The sequence below is a fragment of the Podarcis erhardii genome (genome assembly GCF_964252035.2).
Source record: "Podarcis erhardii genome assembly, chromosome: 3".
Lineage (NCBI taxonomy): Eukaryota > Metazoa > Chordata > Lepidosauria > Squamata > Lacertidae > Podarcis > Podarcis erhardii.
In genome coordinates, this window is record NC_138507.1 from 8,261,964 (window position 1) to 8,279,336 (window position 17,373).

The following is a 17,373-nucleotide window of genomic DNA, read 5'->3' on the forward strand; positions in this document are numbered from 1 at the left end:
CTCTGAAGCACACAAACCTTTTATTTCTGTAGGGTGCAGGCTAAATATGGAGCTTGGGATTCAGCACTAATAAATGGAGTCAAAACTATCACGACAGCATGGTGCACTGGAAAAATCCATTCCGCATTACAATGGGAGTAGACAGTAGGGTTTGCTTTCGCCCTACTTGTTTGCTCTTGTGTAAGACTAAGTAACAAGTTAAAGCAGTTGAAATGGAAATTAAACCATAGCTCACATTAAACAAAATTGATTTAATTCTGTTTTGTTTATAACACACACATAACCTGCATATTAAGTGAGGGCCCTTGTTCTTGCAGACACCAATCTTCCCCATTTCACAAAATCCTGTTTTCTGCTATTGAGATGTGGAGCAGGCTTAGGGAAGCTGTGGTCACTCCACAGGTTGCTGGACTCTATCTTCCATCATTCCTGATCATTGTCTACGCTAGCCGGGGCTGACGGGAGCAACACATCCCCTACCATGGATGTACAATCATCCTGGTCAGTTATCTCAAGTGAAACAATCAACATTCTGATCACAGTTAGCCTGCCTCCAGTTTCTGTTTTGGTCACTTTTCATGTCTAAAATTGGTCTATGTAAAATATTCTTGTGTCACGTTTAGGACTTAGATACAGTGTGTAAAAAGCCTGGTTGTTCCGCCCTAAATCTTTCTGTTCACACTTTGGTTATGCCATGCCATGACTGAGAGATTGAAGAGCCATCGAAGAGCCATTCAGCCACCAGGATCTGATCAACGCAGTCTCCTCCATGCTCAGCACAAACTGCAGGTGTTCTGGAAGCAGACTGGAAGGATCCCAAGTCTTCCTGTGAAAGAGTCACAAGGCAAAATAGTCTTGCCCCCAAACATTGTGGCTCAGCTGCAGAATGCAGCACTCTTAGATGTAGTGGTCTTCATCTTGATGGTTCGTGAGCAAGGACCACTGGTCTGCTTCATTCTCTAGGAAATTCCCCAAGTGTCTTGGCCGTATGTCTGATGTCAGGGAACAAAGAGATACTTGACTGATATCGTCCCGAGCAGCTGGTCGGGGAAGGTCTCGTCTCCTATCGTCCATTCCAATGTGGACACTGACTTGGGAAGGAGTCAGTGGCTTCATGCAGCCTTGAGCCTGTGCTTCGTATCTTTCCATGTCGGTTTTTTTGTAGCTAAGGAAAGACAAAACACAGACTACCAAATGTCAGAGGCTCACGCAGAGAAATGGCAGTTGTGCTTGTCAATGGCTATGCCCTTTTTTTTTAAAAGGGACATCTATATTGAAGTGGAACCAGGATTAGCTTTGCTTCCTTTATTTACAGAGTACAAAAAAGCTCTCCCCCGTAAGAATATGATAAACCACGCTGGGGTTACATTGGAAGCATGCAGACTGATGAACCACTCGCAAGTGGTGAGCTAGGATATGGTACTTGACTGTGGCTGATAAACTTACATGATGAGTGGGGGGGGGGACTTTTAATGCTATTGGTTTATATTTACAGTGGTGCCTCGCAAGACGAAAAGAATCCGTTCCGCGACTCTCTTCGTCTAGCGGTTTTTTCGTCTTGCAAAGCAAGCCCATTGATGGCTTAGCGGATTAGCGCTATTAGCGGCTTTTAGCGGCTTATCGGCTTAGCGGATAAGCAGATAAGCGGCATAGAAAAAGGGGGGAAGGGGAAAAAACCCGCAGGAACTCGCAAGACATTTTCGTCTTGCAAAGCAAGCCCATAGGAAATTCGTTTTGTGAAGCACCTCCAAAACGGAAAACTCTTTCGTCTAGCGAGTTTTCCGTCTTGCGAGGCATTCGTCTTGCGGGGCACCACTGTATTTCTTTTATTATTTATCACCCAGAGGAACCTAAACACCCTGCAAAGCAATTTCCCGTTCCCGGGGAGATGTCGTTGTGGGCTGGGAGCAAGCCCTCCCCTCACGGATGGGGCAGGATAGCGCCTGTGCCATTGGTTGGTCCTCGGCCGCATCAACCCAAGGCTGTCCAATCCGGATGGTCCAGGGGTGTGGCACGGGCTATTTAAACTGCCCACGGCTGAGGACTTACCCTTGTTTTTTCTCCCTGCTCAGCCAGTTCTCCCGCCCTCCCTCCCTTAGGTTAGGCTCTTTCTTTCTTGTCCTTGCTATGGACCTTAGTTGTCCAAGGGGCCTGGTAGGAATTTTTCCACTTGGCAAATTGGCACCGGCCATTTTGTTTTTTCACCTACCTCGTAGCAAATCGTCACAACTTTGTGAGGTTTGGCGGTTAGGCATTGGAGTATTCGGTCAGAGGGGAGGGGAGGTAGTGGCCATCACCTACCCCTCCTAATTCAAGGGTATTCCGTTAAAGGAATCCGGGCGGGACGTGGTCTCTGTCCGAAGCCCCAGACGGGGGCTAGGGCCATGGCACGACCCCTATCGTTGACCCTGGAGGAGTCCCTAGTTGATGTGCATCAGCAGGGCTCCTCCTACTGGTGGTTAACCCTTCCAAGACTTCTGGGGAGGAGTCAGATATAGTCGTGCGGTTTCCAATGCCTAAGCCAATACCACTCACATTCTGTAACCGATCAAGTTGTGGCCTTTATCGCCCATTAACCAAAAATACTGTTTCATGTGTCTTTATTCCACTTCCTGGGAGGGTTTGGGACCTTGCCACGCATCTTTTTGGCTTGGTTATTTACCTTAACATGCTATTATTTTCTGCTTTATACACGCCGTGACTAATATTTTGCTTTGGACCCAGTGATCGATACTCATTATGTGTTGTTTGCATTGCTCCATGTTATTGTTAATAAAAAGTATCTTACATAAAAAGGGACAGTATCTTTTTATAGGGGACTGTATAATAATCAATATAGTCAATAGAAATGTAAACTAAAGCATTAGCATGTATTATTTTTGCAGTGATGACGTGCCTGGCCAGGTGGATTGCAGTTTCTGCCATACAGATTATTTACAACGCTGCTCAGCCCTGCTCAAAGTGGTCTGCTAGGCCAGGATCCAGGGATGTTCTGGAGAGATGAAGATGGTAGCAACTGCAGCGCTCTTCTCAGCACGGAAATGAGTGCTGTTGCCTGTCCCCAACCCATCTGTCCCTCCTGCCTGCCCCTCTGTTCCCTGGTAAACTACGGTATTTTTCGCTCTATAAGACGCACCAGACCACAAGACGCACCTAGTTTTTGCAGGAGGAAAACAAGAAAAAAAATATTCTGAAACTCAGAAGCCAGAACAGCAAGAGAGATCGCTGTGCAGTGAAAGCAGCAATCCCTCTTGCTGTTCTGGCTTCTGGGATAGCTGCGCAGCCTGCATTCGCTCCATAAGACGCACACACATTTCCCCTTACTTTTTAGGAGGAAAAAGTGAGTCTTATAGAGCAAAAAATACAGTAATTTTGTAGAGTTTGGCAGGGTGCTTTGCGCCATTTCGTTCAGGACCTCCTCAAACCTGGTGCCAGCCCCACCCATCACTAATGGCTTAGAACTCTTCACCTTTAGAGAAGCTACATACAAAATTCTGTTTAGGTACACTCAGAACACACAAGTTGGCTGTAGCTCTCAACGCCATGAGGAGATCAATGGGAAGACCTACCATTTTAGCTGCAGGGAAGAGAGCAGCACAGACACAGACGATGCCGCCATTGCTGCCGATCCCATCCATGGTTGTAGCACAATCCCAAGAGGTAGAAATACTCCTAATACAAACACACATATGTGATGTTAACATATGAGAGTGCTGGAGTGAAATAGTTAAACAAGTTACCCAATCAGAACCCGGGGGGGTGGAGTCAGAGGGACTATAAAACCAGCTCTGGGAGGGGCGAAGGGAGGAGTTCGTTGGGAGTTGGGTGGGTGGGTGGTTGGAGTGGGAGTGAATTGGGATAGAGTCTCTGGGGAGGTTGAGTGAGTGTAGCGAAATAAGCTGAATCAGGAACAGTTAGGAGCTAGGAAGACAAGTAAATATCTGAGAGGTGGTTTAGTGAGGGAGAGCAGGTAGCGGAAGTTATAGATCTGGATAGGCAGCCCATGACTGTAATGGACCGATACTGTTTATGAAACCACATGCTTGTTAAACTGCAATAAATAAACAGAAGTTTATGTTCCAATGTAACCCTGACTGGACTCAGTATTGTGCCAGGTAGGGCCTGGGGGGTGGCAGCGAGAAATAAAGTGGTGGCACAGGAATCAATAGACGGTGAAACGTCCGAGGACCCTGTGTGATCGCTACAACGTATGAACACATGGAACCTCTTTGTTCACACATATATAACTGTAAATAATTGTAAGCCAAGACAATTTAACAGTTAAACAGAACCTCTCGCCAGCTCTCTGCCTTCTCAAAACTAAGTTCCAGTTTGAAAGGAGACGCACTGCCTTCTCTCCACACAAACTACTTGCCTATCTTCTGCTTGACACGCTCCAGGAAAACTCAGAGCAGAAAGGGCTAAAAAGGTTGGGATGAGGCTGTTACAGAGGGTCTCAAAAGATGCAGATGGGCAAAGCGGCCTGTCTTTCTTCCCAAATTACACAGCAACAAGAGGGAGATGCTGAGATGTAAGTTCCCTCGCTTCCACTTATCTCCCTACTACCCCTGCCGCCATTTTCGGACAGTCCTGCTTCCCATTGATAAGAGATTATGGACATAAAGTCACCATGAGATAGATTATGTTCCCTTCCGTGAGTAGGCTACAGAATCCCAGTTTTGCTACTTTTAAGCTATCAACCAAATAGCTTCATCTCCTACTCGCCCTCCACCACCCCAGATGTCTGAAAACCACCGTAACTAATTAAAATTATTAGTAGGGTTGAAATAACACTTGTAGCTCAACACTGAATTTGGGGTAGGGTATAATGGAGATTTAAAAGATTTGGATTAATAGACAAAATGACCCACAAAGGGGAGGAGGGAAGTTCAGGAGATTCTTTGGAATTCTCTTTTTATGTTGATTGTTTGATAATTGTTAAAATCTGAAAAAAACTCTCTCTCTCTCTCTCTCTCTCTCTCTATATATATATATACAGTGGTGCCCCGCAAGACGAATGCCTCGCAAGACGAAAAACTCGCTAGACGAAAGAGTTTTCCATCTTTTGAGTCATTCCGCCAGACGAATTTCCCTATGGGCTTGCTTCACAAGATGAAACGTCTTGCGAGTTCTTGCAAGTTTTTTTCCTTTTTCTTAAAGCCGCTAAGCCGCCAATAGCCGCTAAGCCGCTAATAGCTGTGCTTCGCAAGACGAAGAAACCCGCTAGACAAAGAGACTCGCGGAACAGATTAATTTCGTCTTGCGAGGCACCACTGTATATATATAAAGAAAACCATCATAACAGTAGCTTACCTGCAGCTATAGGTATGCCAAGGAGGTTGTATATTAAGGCCAGGATGAGATTTATTCGTATCCTTTTCACTGTTCTCTTGGAGAGGCGGATACTTGTGACAACATCCATTAAGTCGTTCTGCACCAAAAAGAATCAGGGACATATTTTTTCCCCCCAAAGAGCAAATACAATCCCAAATTTCTGAACATGTCCCAGGAAACCTCCCCACACCATCATGCTGTTTTACAGAAAGTCAGCTCACACGAATAAGAACCACATCTGCAGCTTCGATGGCAACATCTGTGCCCGTTCCAATGGCAATGCCAACATCAGCCCTTGCCAAAGCCGGAGAGTCGTTGACTCCATCTCCCACCATGGCAACTCTCTTCCCTGCGGTTTGGAGTTCCTGGACTTTGGCTACTTTGTGAGATGGGAGAACCTCAGCAAAGACTTTTCTGATCCCAACCTAGATGCAAAAAGATGCTTTCTGTTAGTATGAATTAGACAACTCGTTCAGCACAAAGGTCCATGTCTGTTTCGCTCTTGTAAAAGCACAGAAAAACACCCCTTTTAGACCAAAAATGTTCCCAGGTTGTCGCTATTTGCAGGTAGGATTCAATCTTGTACCAGCAAATTTGGGTTCCACGATTCAAGTTGAGTTGGGGCTGTTGCACAACAAACCCACTCCGCACCTCCAGCAGACTTTTTTCCCCGGTAAGAAAAGGGACAAGAAAAGTGTGGGATAACAACTGCTTGGTGCAACGTGGTCTAAGCTTCTCACAAACCAATCAGGACGAATGCTGACTAAAATAGCAGATATCCAGCCTCCCTGCAAGCTTCATGCAAAATCATCATCATGAAGATAAATGTTCAACAGACGTCTGTAAGTGACCCAGAAAGCATACCTGAGTTGCAATTGCTTTGGCAGTTTTCCTGTTATCTCCTGTAATAAGCACCACATCCACTCCCATATTTTGCAGTATGTGCACAGCTAGAGCTGCCTCTGGCTTGACTGTGTCTGCTATCGCAATCATGCCACAAAGTGAGCCTGCAGAAGAAGAAGAAGAAGAAGAAGAAGAAGAAGAAGAAGAAGAGTTTGGATTTGATATCCCGCTTTATCACTACCTGAAGGAGTAGTCTCAAAGCGGCTAACAATCTCCTTTCCCTTCCTCCCCCACAACAAACACTCTGTGAGGTGAGTGGGGCTGAGAGACTTCTGAGAAGTGTGACTGGTCCAAGGTCACCCAGCAGCTGCATGTGGAGGAGCGGAGACGCGAACCCGGTTCCCCAGATTACGAGTCTATCGCTCTTAACCACTACACCACACTGGCTCTTGTATATCCACAAGACTCTTGTATATTCAGCCAGCCAAAACCACTTATTCCTCTCAATTTTCATCTCTAGCTCTGGAACTGAGAGACATCCCACTGGTGCTGTTTTGGCCATCCTGGTCTTGCAGCCCCTCCACCCCCTTCTCCCCACAACATGTGAGACGTCGAGCTGGATGCCACTTGGCCAGGTGGTGAAAATGTGTCTAAATGCATAGAGTACCATCTATGGCCACCAGTATAGCCGTATGTCCTTTCATTTCGTGGCCGGTCATTGCCTCGTGAACATCCCTGGAGATATGCAAGCCGTTCCGTCTCATCCACTCCCGGTTCCCGATCAACACAGAGTAAGTCACAGGGGCTGCGGCATCTGCCAGGCACAGAAATTGGACGGCATGAAATCTTAACAGTGCAAAAGGGTTCCAAAATTACAGGGAAGGACTCATCTGAGAACAGAATGTTGTCCCACGCTCTCTGTTGTAATAGGCACCAGACGCAACTCTCCCCCGCTGTAGGAGCGGCGAGAGCCAGGACTGACTGACTGGCAATACAGCAATTACTTTGTGCCTATCAAACTTTGCTAGCATACACTTAAGACATTTGGAAAATTACAACATGCGGAAGATAGATTTGTAGGGCATCTTTTCACAGACGGACAGAATCAAAAACACACAGATGCCATGTTTTTAAGGCAGTGGAGGGAAACACACACACACACACACACACATATATTCCCCAAACTTCTATGATGAAGTCACCAAATCCCTACAAAGAGGCTTGTTTTCACCATGTCTGCTCTCTTATCCAATTTTGATGCCAGCAAATGTGGAGAAGGTATAAAGAACAGGCTCCGTAGAGTGAAAGGGTGGGAAAGACTGCTGTCCGAACTAGACTTTAAATGTCAACGCAAAAACCCTATCAGCATAAATCAGATTGTCTGACCAAAACTGACTCAAATGTCAGTTTTTAGCCTGGATTTCTTGGGATCTCCCAACAGCTTACAAATATCAGTCAACAGCTTCTATATATACATACACACATAAATACATAATTTTATTTGTATGCAGCCTCGCTATAGTTCAAACCATGCTCAAGGCAGCTTACAACATGATAAAAAATACATAACTACAACATAACAAAAGTAAAAAAAAAAAAGGTAAAGGACCCCTGACAGTTAAGTCCAGTCGCAGACGACTCTGGGGTTGTGGCACTCATCTCGCTCTATAGGCCGAGGGAGCCGATGCTTGTCCACAGACAGTTTTTCTGGGTCATGTGGCCAGCATGACTAAGCCGCTTCTGGTGAAACCAGAGCAGCGCATGGAAACGCCGTTTACCTTCCCGCCGGAGCGGTACCTATTTATCTATTTGCACTTTGACATGCTATCGAACTGCTAGGTTGGCAGGAGCAGGGACCGAGCAACGGGAGCTCACCCCGTCACGGGGATTCGAACCGCCAACCTTCCGATCGGCAAGCCCAAGGCTCAGTGGTTTAGACCACAGCGCCACCTGTGTCTGTGTACTTCTGAGTAGGAATGCATATATAATTGCTCTGTCAGAGGTAGACCCCGAGAGGCATATAACTTAAAGGTAAAAAGAAAATGCACCCATCAAAAAGTAACCAGCAGAATAAATGTTGCCCTGTCTTGATATTACACCACAGCGCCACCCATGTCCCTTATAACAAAAGTATTCATATGCAATAAATAAAACATTACAAAGCACAATACTAAACGGAACAATTTCCACAGAAATCACAACAAAATCTAAAATAAAGATACAAAAACCCCCCAGCAACAGCAGCCCCCCCCCAAGAAAACAACAACACCCCAGCTTAAATGTCTGTTCAGCAGCTTCTGTAGCTGGAGTCAGCCAGGACCCTGCCCTCCCAGGCCAGGTGGAAAAGGCCTGCAAGGCAAAGGTGCAGGTCTTCCAGGTCTCACAGCCAAGAAGTACAAGGAACTTGACAAGATGGAAATGAGTTAAAACTATAAAATCGGCCAGTGATGGAGGACCTGTGGTCCTTCAGATGTTTTTGGACACCAGCTTCCATCAGCCCAAATGGACAGTATGGATAATGGTCAGGGATTGCTGAAGTCAAAAGGGGATTGATAGATATTTGCTTCCTCCAGTCTCTCCTGCCCACCAATTCTCTCCTCCTCTGCCCCTAGACAGTTCAAGCTGGAGCATTTCTGCACCACAGAGGAGGCAGAATAAGGAAGCAATTTCTGGGACAAACCACACTGCTCAGGTATGGGGCATATCCAAGCTGGAAACAATCTGATTTGGTACAAGACCGTTTCTGACGTTCCTAAATACAGTGGTATCTCGAGTTACAAACGCCTCATTATAAACGCTTCAGGTTACAAACTCCGCTAACCTGGAAGAGCTACCTCGAGTTGAGAACTTTGCCCCAGGATGAGAACGGAAATCATGTGCTGGCTGCACAGCAGCAGCAAGAAGCCCCATTAGCGAAACCACGCCTCTAGTTAAGAATGGTTTCAGGTTAAGAACGGACCTCTGGAATGAATTAAGTTCGTAACTAGAGGTACCACTGTATTGTATTTAGAAAAGTCAGCTGTGCTTTTGTGGTCTATAATTCAGATTAGGGCTACCCCACCTACCTACAAATAATTGATTCTTATGTATTTCCTAGTAATAGGATGCTACCCTAAGAAGCTTGATTAAGAATGCAACAAATCTACATTTTTGCTGAAGTTTCCTAAACACCAGTACTTGTAATTAAGACAAGGTGGTCACTCAAAATCCTAACCCTTCCTCGTCTCTTCTGCAATTCAACATTTCCCAGAGGTCAGTATCAACCAGAAGAAAGATGTTTTGCCTAGTCTTAAAATTTTGCACACAAAGCAGCTTAATGATTGTATTTATTATGTGCAGCTAGGAACGTGGTCAAGATAAACACCCAATTGTCAGACTTTATCGGTTGAGGAACCATTCATTTAGCAACCTGCGGCTGTACCGATAGCTGCAATCTTACTTACCTTCCAGTTTGGGGATCAGGGCCTGTGGGTCTGGATCTGTAGCGCCTTTGCCAATGTCCCCAAGGGGAGGATTCGGATGGCTCAAAAGCTGCTCCGTCTCAACGAGCACGACTTCAATGCTGCCAACATTGCAGCTTATTCCACACCCAGGGACTGCCTGAAAATCTTTGCAGTACCCAAGGATCTCTCTGCCCAGCTCCTGCAAAATAAGGACAGTGGTACCTCTAGCTGCATTCTGCTCTTGTTACGGACTTTCAGCTTACGAACGCGACAAATCCGGAAGTGTTTACTTCCGGGTTCACCATGCACAGAAGCGATATGTGCACTTTGTACATGCGCAGAAGCACTCGGTCGCACTGCACACATGCGCAGAAGAGGCGCTGTAGTTGCAAACAGCACCCCGAAACGGATTAAGTCCGCAACCAGAGGTACCACTGTAGTTTTAAATGATACTGGGAAGAAGCGGAAAGTCACACAAGCAGAAAGACATTCAAATTCTCTGTGCCAGGCTAAGGCTCTGAAAAGACTCAATATGGAGGCCAAGTGGCCGAAATATTGGGAGATATTAGAACAAGAAGGAGATATATTGAAACTGCAGAGTTTTGAGAAACTAAAAGATAAAGTGAGACATTGGTTGCATTATTATCAAATTAGAGAGGCCTATAAATTGGATAAAAAAATAGGCTTCCAGGTGGAAAAATCAAAACTGGAAACAGAACTGTTAGAACCGAAAACTAAGATATTGTCAAGAATGTATAACTTGCTGTTAAAATGGAATACATAGGATGAAACGGTCAAATCAGCTATGATTAAATGGGCGCAGGACATTGGTCATAACATTATGTTTGCTGACTGGGAACAGTTGTGGACCACCGGTATGAAATTTATGGCATGTAATGCCCTAAGAGAGAATATTATGAAAATGATATACAGGTGGTACATGACCCCGGTCAAGCTTGCAAAAATTTATCACTCGCCTGATAATAAATGTTGGAAATGTAAAGAAACTGAGGGAACATTCTTTCACCTTTGGTGGACGGGCCCAAAGGTTAAGGCTTTCTGGGAAATGATATATAATGAACTGAAAAAGGTATTTAAATATACCTTCCTTAAGAAACCAGAGGCCTTTCTCCTGGGCATAGTGGGCCAATTGGTGTCAAAGAAAGATAGAACGTTTTTTATGTACGCAACAACAGCAACAAGAATACTTATCGCAAAGCATTGGAAGACACAAGATTTGCCCACCTTGAAAGAATGGCAGATGCAAGTAATAGACTACATGGAGATGGCAGAAATGACTGGCAGAATCCGAGACCTGGGAGAAGAAGCGGTGGAAGAGGACTGGAAGAAGTTTAAAGACTATCTGCAGAAACACTGCAAAGTTTATGAATGTTAAAATGATGTTGGATACAAAAATAATATGGCATTAGTGATATAGGTTTAAAAAATATGTAAAAATGTAATAGAAAAAAGGTGAAAGACTAAAGTTATATTATGTCAAAAGTAAATAATATGTTAAAGGTGTTTAAATATAATGGAGGAAAGTTTGGAGACATAATAGAATGATTTTAAAAATTAGAAATAAGTTTTGAAAGAAGGTAAGGATTTGCTGTACACGATTGGGTAAAGAAGAACACAAAAAAGGGAGGCGTGAGGAAGTCAAGAAAGGAAGTTTCTGTAAGCATAAACTTAAAAGCTGGAATTTTTATTTTTAACTTTTTCGATGTGTATTTGTGATTGTTTTTGTTTCTTTTTATTTTTGTGGTTGTTATGTTTTTTCTTTCTTGTAAAAGCAAATAAATATATTTAAAAAAAACCCAATTCTCTGTGCCAGTGTCCTGAGGCCAAGGGCTCCCATAACTCACCCCAATATCTGAAAACTGGTGATGTAACTGAAGATTCTCAGTACCATCAAACATAAACAATCCAAACTGCCCCAAATGTATGAGATATGAACCAGGCTGAGGGCCTTCTTGGTAGTGGCGCCGGCCCTGCGGAGGGCCCTCCTATCAGACGTCAAGGAGATGAGTAACTATGTAACCTTTAGAATAAGGTTACCAGATGTCACTGTTTCCCAGGGACAGTCCCCAGATTTACAAATCAGTCCCCATACAAAATCCATTGAAGTTGAAAAGTGTCCCCAGATTCATTGGAAAAAATCTGGTAACCTTACTTTAGAAGACACCTGAAGGCAGCCCTGTATAGGGAAGCTTTTTAATGTTTTAATGTTTTTTTAGATATGTTGGAAGCTGCCCAGAGCGGCTGGGGCAACCCAGAAGGGCGGGGTATAACGAACGAACGAAATCATCATCATCATCTTTACATTGCCAGTTACAGGATCTAACAATGACAAAAGTCTGTTGCATGCAAATGCAGAACTTCCCCTCAAAGCAGAGATTACTAAGTGTCAACTAGAGGTAAAAAGGTAAAGGACCCCTGGATGGTGAAGTCCAGTCAAAATTGACTATGGGGTGCAGCAATCATCTTGCTTTTCAGGCCGTGGGAGCCCGCGTTTTTCCAAAGACAGCTTTCCAGGTCATGTGGCCAGCATGACTAAACTGCTTTTGACACAACAGAATGCTGTGATGAGTGCCAGAGCACACAGAAACGCCGTTTACCTTCCCGCCACAGTGGTACCTATTTATCTACTTGGACTGGTGTGCTTTCGAAGTGCTAGGTTGGTAGGAGCTTGGACAGAGCAACAGGAGATCACCCCTGTTGTGTGGATTCAAACCGCTGACCTTACGATCGGCAAGCCCAGGAGGTTCAGTGGTTTAGATCATAGTGTCATACCTCTTTGCAGTACTTAGTGACAGCCATTCCTAAAGGATGTTCGCTGCTGGCTTCTGCAGTGCCCACAACAGCAAGCACCTTCTTCAGAGACAAAGTAGCTCCTGTATCTCCTAATAAGAGGACCCGCATGACTCTAGGAACTCCGTAAGTGATGGTCCCCGTTTTATCAAACATTACGGTCTGTACCTGCAAGAAATAAAGACACAGGTAGATTTTATTTGTATGCTGACCATAACACAAAGTTCCCTGGGTAGTTTGCAACAAAAAATTAACAAAGATATAAAATTTAATCTAGAAACATACAATCAAAATTACCGTATTTTTCGCCCTATAGGATGCACTTCCCCCCCTCCAAAAATGGAGGGGAAATGTGTGTGCGTCCTATGGGGCAAATGCAGGCTTTCACTGAAGCCTGGAGAGCGAGAGGGGTCGGTGCTCACCGACCCCTCTTGCTCTCCAGGCTTTAGGAAGCTCTGCGCAACCCTGAGGAGACCGGCGCGACTTCGCGCCGGTCTCCCGAGGGCTGCGCAGAGCTGCCTGCATTCCAAAGCCTAGAGCGCGCTGAAGAGCACGCCCGGGCTTCGTGCAGCTCTCCACAAGCCTGGGGAGACCGGCGTGACTTCCCGCTGGGCTCCCTAGGCTTGCGGATAGCAGGCTGTTCTCGGGGCTGGGGTTCAGGGAAGCTCGGGCTTCCCCTGCACCAGCCCCGCGCCTGGGGGGGGGGGATTTCTTTATTTCCCCCCAAAAAACTAGGTGCGTCCTATGGGGCGGTGAGCCCTATGGGACGAAAAATACGGTAAATAAATACAAGAACATAGCCCTAAAACACAGGGGCTTACTTCTGTGTTGACATCTATAGGACTGCACTGTGAATCTATCGATATTTGTTTCAAAAAGCAGCAAAAAGAATTATGGCAGCAGGTGTGAGTTAGCAATGACAATATTAACCTTGTGTGCCATTTCCAGGGGTTTCCCACCTTTGATGAGAATACCGTTCTGGGCGGCAACTCCAGTGCCCACCATCACCGCGGTTGGGGTGGCCAGACCCAAGGAACAAGGGCACGCAATGCACAGGACGGTGATGGAGGTCTGAAAGGCGAAGCGCAGGACGACTTCGGTTTTCGAGACGTGTTTACTGTGATGCTAGGAGGGAAGCAAGAAGAGTTTGCTCAGAAGGGAAATCTAGTGATATTAAAAAGAGAGTACGCATTAGCAATCTACAGCCGTTGCTGAAAACCAGAATGCGCACATACTTACTGCTGTCTGTACTGACAAATCACTATATTCATGCTTGAAAATTTAATCCCTTTATTGATTACTACACATAGGGGAACCAAGTCTAGGCATCTCCCTACATAACAACAGCTTTCACCACCCTTTGGAATGAGTTCAAATGCTCAGTTTATAGTTAGAAAGTATTCCTTATTTCTGATATTTAGATCTCCTTGTTTCCTCTTTGCCTTCAATTTCAGTTGCTCTGGGAAACAGCTGCTCTTCTTTTTTATGTTGGCCTTTCAGGTATTTGAAGACCATGCTTCCCCCAAGCAATGTATGTCTAATCTAAACACGCCTAATCCTTACAGCTTTTCCACATTATATCTTATCTGGTATGTTTGCTGCTGTCCTTGGCAGCCCAAGTTAGATCATGGGCTGGTGATGAGCAGCCCTGGGTCTTAACACAGTGTTTCCGCAGGAACTATTTGGCCATGGCTAATCATTTTCAAATGATCCACACTGCGAAAATAATCAATTCTTTGCCAGCCAATAGGGCAGAGAAGCATACATTCAACACACTCCAGAGAGACTTAATTTCAGATTACACGCTTAAGGAAAAGAATCCTGTCTGCTGTGATTTGTGAATATAAGCAAAGGTTCTGAACAATATTACATCATAGTAAATCAGTATATAGTACTTACAGTGAAGTATTTCAGCACAATATCAAAGTGTACAAATCCGATTACAATCCAGGCCACTAGAGTTGCAACAGAAATGATGACTATAAAAGGGACAAAATAGCCACTAAATCTGTCCGCCAGCTGCTGGATGGGTGCCTATAAATTGAGAAGATACGTTTACAGTATATTTATGCAGGACAGAACAGTTGCATGAACTCCACTATTAAGCCTTTTACAAATACTGTACAGTCGTACCTTGGTTGTCAAACGCCTTGGTACTCATCCCATTTGACTCCTGAACGCTGCAAACCCGGAAGTGTGTGTTCCAGTTTGCAAACATTTTTTGGAAGCAGAACGTCCGAGGCAGCTTCCGATTGAGTGCAGGAAGCTCCTGCAGCCAATCGGAAGCCACGCCTTGGTTGTCAAACATTTTTGGAAGTCGGACAGATTTCCGGAACGGATTCCATTCGACAACCAAGGTATATATACTGTATACCTGCTTTATAGGGGCACATTCCTCTGACAAAATCTCCTACCACCCAGTCCTCAGATTAATTACAAGAAGAACGGTCACTAGTTAATCAAAGGCTACCCTTGCTGTGTTTTCAGATGATCCCTGAAAGAGCTCCTTCCATCCTGCCAGTGCCATCAACTAGACTGGGGGACACAACAGAGAAGCCTGACAATGATGGAACTCCCTCTCTCAGGGATGATCTCTCTTTCTCTGCTGTCTTTATACAGGCACTGAAGGGTCATCAATTCAGGCTTTCCCTCCTAAAAGACGCTGCGGTTTTACCTGTAACATCTTCTAACACCTTTTAAAGCCTAGCTGGTTTTAAGTAGTGTTATGCTGGGTTTGGGTTAGGGCTTTAATTGGGACTGGTGGCATGGCTTTGTTTCTGTTGCTTGGTATTGAATGATGTTTTTTGCAATTCTTTCCCTATTATTTGATTTTTTAAAAATTCTTGTATTTCAATACTGTATTTAATACTGTACGGAAGCAAATAGGGATGCCTGGCTTAACTCACGAGACTGCCCCATTATACAAAACAGGGCTTGCAGAAATAAAATAAAGAGAGGAGGTACACTCGTGGACGTAAAAAGAAACGAAAACCCCACCCCACAATCTGCTGCTATTTATTTTAGGTGGGGATGCAGAAGCAGGGAGGAGAAAGCTTATCAGGGATTTCACAGCAGGCATGAGGAGGACTCAGCAACCTCTACCTATGTGCTCCTCTTGCCCTGAAAATTTGAACCCACCACTATTACTTCATCCATTATTGAGGCAAACCTGGGTTTAAATAAATGGGTCAGCGGCCTAAGAAGTTTGGCTCCAAGGCAGAATCTTCAGGTGCCAGGCAAAAACATTTCTCTTCAACCAGGCTAAGTTTGGCTGAATAACATTTTAGGGCTATTAAATGGGTTTGTGTGTTGGGGGAGGTGTAATCGGTTTGTTTTTATTACATATTTTGTATTCCCGTTTTGTATTTTTCTCTTGTGAATTGCCCTGGGATCTTTGGATGAAGGGCAATATACAAAATTAATAGTAATAGTAATAGTGGCAAAAGGGATGCGGGTGGCGCTGTGGGTTAAACCACAGAGCCTAGGACTTGCCGATCCAAAGGTCGGCGGTTTGAATCCCCGTGACGGGGGTGAGCTCCCGTTGCTCGGTCCCTGCTCCTGCCAAACTAGCAGTTCGAAAGCACCTCAAAGTGCAAGTAGATAAATAGGTACCGCTCCGGCGGGAAGGTAAACGGCGCTGCTCTGGTTCGCCAGAAGCGGCTTAGTCATGCTGGCCACATAACCCGGAAGCTGTACGCCGGCTCCCTCGGCCAGTAAAGCGAGATGAGCGCCGCAACCCCAGAGTCAGTCACGAATGGACCTAATGGTCAGGGGTCCTTTTTAATAGTGGCAAAACAACAACAGCAACAGCAACAGCTACAGGAGAAAGAGAGTTTTTCCCAGACAAAGTATTTCCTCACGAAGCTTGGTAGTGCCACAGCCAGTACACCTGTACTGAATGGAGTGGAAGCAGGAGTCCCATTGCATGGGGGGGGGCACTCCATGTTTCCCACATTTTAATATCAATGGGAGATGAGCAAGTGCTAGAGAGGGGAGAACCATAGTATTCACTGGTACAAGAAACCAGCTATTGGGGAAGGTAGGGTAGGAGAGAAGGAAGACATCTATCTTCCCAACTGCTTAGAAAAATGTAGCTTCTCATCCCAGAAGCACAGGCCTAGGGGAAAGTCTCATATATCTCCCCAAGTACATAATCTTTGTACAAAAGAAAATAATTAGGATGGAGAAAGGCCTTGAAACCAATAGGATTTACATCCAAACGGATACATCCCAGTTGGGAGCGTGACAAGAGTACAGTCCAAAGGTCACCTGGGTGTGGAGGAGGGAAAACTTGCATGGGGTAGTATTTCAGACAGTAGCAGGCGAGAGAAGGGTTAGAAGAGAGGGAGGACTAGAGGCCAGTGAGAGGTCCTCAATTCAAAAGCAGCAATTGCACATGAATCTTCCATTATACGTTCATAAGGCTCGGCTGAAATCGCCTGCTTGCTTGATTTCCCAGGTGTTTTTTTGGCTTTTTCATATTCTTACCTCAGAGGCAGGTACTCACGACCCCCAGTAATTGCACTACAGTGGTACCTCGGGTTAAGTACTTAATTCATTCCGGAGGTCTGTTCCTAACCTGAAACTGTTCTTAACCTGAAGCACCACTTTAGCTAATGGGGCCTCCCGCTGCCGCTGCGCCGCAGGAGCACGATTTGTGTTCTCATCCTGAAGCAAAGTTCTTAACCCGAGGTACTATTTCTGGGTTAGTGGAGTGTGTAACCTGAAGCATATGTAACCTGAAGCGTATCTAACCCGAGGTACCACTGTACATGCTGTTTCATAGAACTACAGATTTGGAGAAGACCTTGTAGTGCAATGCAGCTGGCTTACTTGAAGAGGGCTTCAAGTAAGATGAGAGAGGTTCAGGAACCAGGTAAGCAGCCAGATGGAAGAGAGATGGACCTATGTCCTTTGGGAGAGATTTTGGGAGTATGGGCAG

The 17,373-nt window shown here is 45.2% G+C and overlaps 1 protein-coding gene across 5 annotated transcripts in view; it reads right to left on the bottom strand.

Moving 5' to 3' along the window:
• Positions 1–231: 231 nt before the first annotated feature.
• ATP7B (ATPase copper transporting beta) overlaps positions 232–17,373 on the bottom strand; it is a 49,746-nt gene continuing 32,604 nt past the window's right edge. For all 5 annotated transcript variants that reach the window (XM_081855460.1, XM_081855462.1, XM_081855459.1 and 2 more), the window contains 10 exons: positions 14,331–14,465; positions 13,362–13,556; positions 12,414–12,599; positions 9,621–9,819; positions 6,845–6,991; positions 6,199–6,341; positions 5,556–5,759; positions 5,314–5,431; positions 3,570–3,672; positions 232–1,165 (listed from right to left, as the gene is read on the bottom strand). In XM_081855460.1, the coding sequence (XP_081711586.1) occupies positions 898–1,165; positions 3,570–3,672; positions 5,314–5,431; positions 5,556–5,759; positions 6,199–6,341; positions 6,845–6,991; positions 9,621–9,819; positions 12,414–12,599; positions 13,362–13,556; positions 14,331–14,465 (1,698 nt within the window). In that variant the 3' untranslated portion in view covers positions 232–897. The remainder of the gene's footprint in view (positions 1,166–3,569; positions 3,673–5,313; positions 5,432–5,555; positions 5,760–6,198; positions 6,342–6,844; positions 6,992–9,620; positions 9,820–12,413; positions 12,600–13,361; positions 13,557–14,330; positions 14,466–17,373) is intronic.